A 6721-nucleotide genomic window follows, 5' to 3' on the forward strand; every position below is an offset into this window, starting at 1 on the left:
TTACACTCAATGGTAAAAAAATTTTTGTTGCTACTTCATGACTGTAATTTTGCTAGTTATAAATGGCTATGTACATATCTGATATTTCAGATAGTCTAATTTGACTTCTGTGAAAGAGTCATATAATATCCTTACAGATTAAGAACACACAGGTTGAGAACATGTACTCTAACACTTCCTCCAGAAAACTCTTACAGCTAATAAACACTTCCAGCAAACTTCCTGAATACAAAATTATCAAACAAAAACAAGCATTCTTTCTATACAATATAAATGAACTAAAAAAGACATTAGGGAAACAAAACCTTTAAAAATAGCCTCCAAAAATATAAAATATTTTGGGAAAACTCTAATACAGCAAGGGAAAAATGTGTATCATTAAAAACTTTCAAATATTGAAGAAATTGAAGAAGATATCAAAGGATGGAAGGATAGCCTATGCTCAGTGAACAGCAGGGTATAGTAAAAAAGGTAGTTTTCCAAAAAAACAATCTGCAAATTCAATCCAATCCTCATCAAAATTCCAACACAATCTTCAAAGAACTTGAAAGAATAATTCTCAACTTCACATGGATATACAAAAACAAACAACAACAAAAAACATAAAAGCAAAAATAATAAAAAATGGAGGTAGCTAAAACACCTGGATAATAATAATAATATTAATAATAATAATTCTGACTGTATTGTTTATCTTAAAGACGGGAGTAGAAAGGCCGCTGAACCCAAATTGCTATTGTCAAAGTAGTTAAAACAAGGAGTTAGTTAAAGGAAGCTTTCTTATTCTTGTACACCAACTGTCTCTCCCTAAATGAGTTCCTGAAGTCAGCATTTGATGCAAAGAAGACAACGGTTGTATAGCTCAGCAGTAGGGGGTTTCCAAGTAGGGGATTTGTTGGGCAAAATAGACAGGGTTACAGAAGAAAAACATAAATGTAAAAAGTTAAGCATTTTTGAGAGTTACAAGTTTGTCATAACACTATAGTCATAGGTAGTCGTATAGAAATTTATAAACAATGAAAGGGTTGCAAGATGGTTATAAACAACTTTTTGAAACAAAGACATGATTATATTTTCTTGAAAAGGCAATATAGAACAATTTGTAGTTACAGTTACATGTGGAGTATTGACCAATCCTTGAGAAACAGAGGTATAATCATAAACCTAGCTTTCTTTTACTATGAGATGGCTTTTAAGCCTAAGATGATTACAGTCTTGTTCTTTAGATGTGATCTCAAATTGTGTTTTAGGGTATAGTAACACCATGGGATTGGCACAAAAACAAATACATTGATTAATGCAATAACATTGAAGACCCAGACTTAAGTCCATATACCAATGGACGCCTAATTCTTCTGAAGTCACAAAACACAATAGGGAAAGGACAATATCTTCAACAAATGGTACTGATCAAAGCAAATGTCTGAATAAAGAAGAATGCAATTACGTATATACTTAACAACCTGCACAAAACTAAACTCCAACTGGATCATACCCTCAATAGAAGGGGAGATACCCTGAATCAGACATGAGAAAAAGTTGGGAATAGTGTTGAAGTCATTTTTACAGAATTTTTTTTTTCTGAAGAGAAGACTGATTGCACAGGCTCTAAGAACATCAGTTATAAAATGGGACCAATGCAGCTAAACAAACTTCAGACTGTAATAGTGACTGGCCAGCAAGATATGTTTGGCTGTTCAATAGTGGTATACAGCCTGTGAAGGTCACCAAGCAATATCTGGTTTGATTTACATCATGCACCCAATGAGATAAACCCATTGCCAGTACCGCTTGGGTAGATAAGAACCTGAGATTAGATAGGCCAGGGACTTAGGAGAAAATGAAATACTAATGTTCTTATAAAAGAATGTAGCAATAAAATGACTCCTAATGACAATCTACTGAACTCATAGATATAAGGTTGCTAAATCATCATCACAGAAGCTTCATCCATCAGCAAATGGGAAGAGATACGGAGAGCCACAGCAGGAAAATATGAGAGAGTGAGAGACCTTGAGACACTCAGTCCTATATTCGATGTCACCACTACATTCTTTCACTAATAGCCCAGTTAAATTTGTGGAAGAAGTGGTAGAAAGACTAGAAGATACAGAGTGGATGGATCACACCAAGGAAACTAGGCCATCTAAACACAGCGCAATGGACACATATAAATTCAGAGACTGTGGCAGCATGCACAGAGACTGTACAGATTGCACCTGATAGTGTCCTAGAGTAAAAGTAGATAAAGCCCCTCCCTAACTCAAAAACTATCTGGTTTTGTATTTTTATAAGATTCTGGTGTTGAACTTGTGTGCTTCTATGTCTGTATGAGTTTATTGTTCTTTTTCTTTGACTCTTTTATAACTGTTCATTTTGCTCTATTGTAGTTAGTCTGTTTTTGTTTTGAATTATTGTTATTTTATTATTATTGATCAGGTGCCTTTTTGTTTCATAAGGAGAGACAGAAAAAGTGTTGCTCTAGATGGTAGAAGAGATGTGGAAGAACTGGGAGGACTAGGAGAACAGGAAAACCTAATGAGAATATATTGTATGAAAGAAAGTTTGTCCTATAAATGAGGAACATAATTCCTAAATGGTAGGGTATGTTTGAACCCCTGTGAATCCAGGACCAGAGAGACAGAGATGGGACAATCCTTATCTGATGGGCTCTTATTTGGTTAAAGCCTACTTGGTAAGCTCCAGATACAGAAGAGACACTCACTCTCTCATAGCTCTAGGTGAAGTGCTTCTGAAAAACAAAACCAATGTTGTCTCTTGTTGTCAACATGAACACACAATTTTTGTCAGTGAACATATACACAAGCATACAGACATTCATAAAAAACACATTGGACATATGTATCTGTATATACAATATTTATTAATTGATATTTCAATGAATATAGATTAAATTAAGTGTAAAAACAGACATAAGAAAGCGTCATATAGTACTATTTGAGCAACAGTGGTAAAAATGGAAAGCAAATTCCCATTAATTTATTATCCAGAGAAATTTGAATTGATAAACAGAATTAAAGCTATGATGTTACCTAAAGTATGAATGAATGCAGATTTGGATGGTTTCAAAGAAGAGGCTTAGAAAGTCACTATTACTGAGGAGTTTCTTTTCAGTAACTTCGGCATCAAAGACACTTTTATGATAAAGTGAAAAGAAGAGAGAAGAGAATTCATGTGGAAAGAGCAACTTACGCTGTACAATGAAGTTAAGAAGTTTATAGTCCTTCACATAAGTAATGTCAACAGAATATATGTATGTAATACCACAAACATATCTGAATCACATGAAAAATGACACTTTGTTACTTGAACAAGTGAAGTTTGAGCAGAGTCTGTAATTTAAAAACACACACACACAATTACCAGAGCTACACCAGCATGGCAGCTACAGTCATCTGAAACTGCAGTTCCGGGGAACCCAAGACCTCTTCTGACCTCTGTGCATATCAGGAATGCAGTTCATACATACATGCTGGTACAACACTTGTACATATTAATAAAAATAAGTGAACCATTTTTAAGGGAAGAGAAATGAACTAGATTTTTCAGAAAATCTAGTGGCACGTTGACTGCAAGTTTTTCAGCACATTGATTATTCTCTTATCAGAAATGATTTGTACCAAAGGAGTAATTGTGGGATAGGCATACATTACAAACTTCTGAGCAGTCAGAACGACTGGGTCATATATCCATAACAGGAGTGAGGTGAGTGAGATGATGAAGTCCACCCAGTACATGACCACAAAGAAAACTACCATCAGCAAAATGGTCTGTGTAGCCTTTTTCTCAGGGGATGCTATCAGGTGGCTGATGCTATGAAGATACTTGTATTGTCTCTGATGTCTTTGCAAAATATACACCATGTATGCACTTGTGGTCAGCATGACTGCTACAAGAAACATATCCCTGGAAGTTGAAAGTACAATACTTAATCCCCTGACAATGTAGTTCATTGGGAAGAGTGAGCAGGATTTAGTGACCTTCACCTGCTTAGTCTCACTCACATTAGCAAAACCTCCAACATAAAAGAGCATGTTACTACTTACAGACAAATTGAAAAACCAAATATAAAATAATGCATTGATCATGTATTTTTTAAGTTTCTGTTTAAATTTTGCCAGCAAAGAGGTACTGGGGCTGATTGTGATGGCCTGGAACACACTCAGAAGGCAGGTGATACAGATAGATTGACCTCTCATTACCCTATTTGTGTAAAAAGTTGCCTTACATTTGATTTCATTCTTAATGTTTAGTGACTCAAGTATGTCTGCAAGCCAAATATCTCCTCCAGTGAGGATCATCATTATGTGAACCAGGGTCAGTTGACAGGAGATTAGATCCATGAGTTTAGGTCTGTGACCTAGGATTAGGAAAGTGTAGAAAAGAAGAAGAAATATATTGGGGAGGACTCCAATTCCAACTTGGAAATAAAGGACCTTCTCTAATGAGGACATAAATGCAGAGTGTACTCATCTTAAAAGCATAGTAGCAGTGTTTTCATCTATCTGAAAAAAATATAGAATACGTAAAACTTTTTATTCATTGGATGGTGTGTCTATATCACTATTCTACTATGTCATTATTAATCTATCTCTGACCACTCATGTTCCAGAAAATTCTTCATGGGCCATATTTATACATACCATCCATATGTCTCCTGGATATAAAACATTATAGATAATAAGAGCCTTTATATTCGTAGCTATACAGAATGAACACCTTGTCTCACACAACTAAGTCTAATACCTTAGAAATCCAAACCTGTTGTCTCATTTTTCAATTGCTTCATTTTCCATTTAACACCTAAAACAGTGCTAATGATTACAGAATATTTATTACATCCATGTAATAAACGTATGTTGCTGTGGGAAAAATATCAGGAGATTCTACCTCATATTCCATAATTTTGCTATACTCTTTGGCAACTATCCTGGTTTTGACTCATAATTCTAATGGAATTACAGTGATAATTCATGATTATCTTACTATTTTAATCGTGAAAAGATATATCTAAATTAATCATTTTTAATGTTTTTTTAACAATGAAATTTACAACCTCAGGATTTAGAATTGAAAACACAAATACATTGGGAGAGCATTACCTTACTTTCCACACCTTGTTAATTATGTAAGTATTATAGTTATAAATGGTCCTACGTCGGTTCTAGTTCACTTTCCATCACATTAAAACCCTTTGTGAACTCCAGTGATGGATTAAACGACTACTCCCAACTATCAAGACAAATACTGTTTTTCTTTTAGTTTTGTGGGGGAGAAAAGTAAATCACTAACAATATGAATCCTTATGACTTTTTCAGCCATCCATGTTGTTATTTTACCTAACTATACTATTCCTTGACTATCTCTCTCACCTCTACCTAAGGACCCATGCATTTTACCATTTTCCTCTTTTATAATTTGATTAGTTCCATTTTTATCTTCTTCCCAACTTCTTTTGTATGTACTTGCCTCCTGCCTACTAAGTAGCACTGCTTATTGAATTTCCATGTTCAGATATTTGTATCTTGCTATTCTGCTCTCACTTGCTCCCACACTCACCCCTATCTTGCAATGGACTGGTTTTGCTTTCCTCGTTTCCATAGTTTCTAAAGGTTACATAATCACAGCTGATGATGTGGAGGTAGGAGCCTCTGAGAAGGAAAATCATGTGACGTTAAAACAAACACACTTTCCACACACTATGACAAATATGTAATAATAAAGATGACCACCACATTGTTTTTCCTGTTTGAGATTCCTTCCCAAACACTTTCAAACAAGTTCCCAAGTGTTATCATATATCACCAGGACCATGAATATTTACAGTTTCAACAAGGAGTCTCAACATTCATGCTTACATAGATTACTTGATCTGGTTAGTAGGATCAATTCACCATTGAATTGAATAAATTTAGTACTTTAAAATCAGCTTTGTAACAAAGAAATAGAAAATAACTCAACTGACCTAGAACCTTGAGCGGAAAAGAGAGCCTAATTATATCTCCAAGTTCATTTTCATATTCCACATATAGAGTCATGTGCATGTATTCATGTATGTATAGAAATAATGCAAGGAGTTAGTAAAGTGACCATTGTATAACTTCCCCATGAATATAACATGATAAATCACCCACTTTATTTTTATGTGATTTTTGGTTCTAAAATGCTTAATTTATTAAAGGAATGGACTAATCTCAATTGCCAGAGAAAAAGATCTAATTATAACATCAACATAGATTTACAGTAGCTGCACACTGATGTTCCATGTGCAGAAAAGCTGTAGGATTTGGGCTGTAGAGAGGGATTAGTGCTTCAGAGAACTTTTAACTCTAGCAAAGGACCAGGCTTAGATTCCCAGGAATGACATGATGAGTCCTGACCATCTGTGACTCTGGTTTGGGGGAATCCATTTCCTGTGACAGGGAATGTTGGTGGTACACATAAATGCACGCAAGAAAAATATTCATATAGTAAAATAAAATGAATAAAATAAAATAACAAAATAGTATTAAAGAAATGAAAGTTAAATAATTATATAAAACCTCTAGAGCAACACTCACCTCAAGCTCTGCTCTCCCAAGTAAAAGATCAGTAACCATATACCAATTACAAAATTGCAAATTTACAAAAGATATATGTATAATTATTTTAAGTAGTTTACACCTACAATTTATGAATATAGCAATGTAATATAAGTAAT

At 34.4% G+C, this 6721-nt stretch overlaps 1 protein-coding gene across 1 annotated transcript; it reads right to left on the reverse strand.

The window, feature by feature from the left end:
* Positions 1 to 3575: 3575 nt before the first annotated feature.
* On the reverse strand, positions 3576 to 4484 carry LOC114627062 (vomeronasal type-1 receptor 90-like). Its single transcript, XM_028774737.1, has one exon. It carries the CDS (start codon positions 4473 to 4475, stop codon positions 3576 to 3578), a length of 900 nt encoding a protein of 299 aa, XP_028630570.1. The 5' UTR covers positions 4476 to 4484.
* Positions 4485 to 6721: the final 2237 nt, after the last annotated feature.

The sequence above is a fragment of the Grammomys surdaster genome, unplaced genomic scaffold, assembly GCF_004785775.1.
Source record: "Grammomys surdaster isolate TR1022 unplaced genomic scaffold, NIH_TR_1.0 242, whole genome shotgun sequence".
In the NCBI taxonomy this organism is placed as follows: Eukaryota; Metazoa; Chordata; class Mammalia; order Rodentia; family Muridae; genus Grammomys; species Grammomys surdaster.

Coding starts and splice junctions, on each gene's coding strand:
- LOC114627062 (XM_028774737.1), bottom strand. CDS start 4,475: ATGTCCTCATTAGAGAAGGTCCTTTATTTCCAAGTTGGAATTGGAGTC.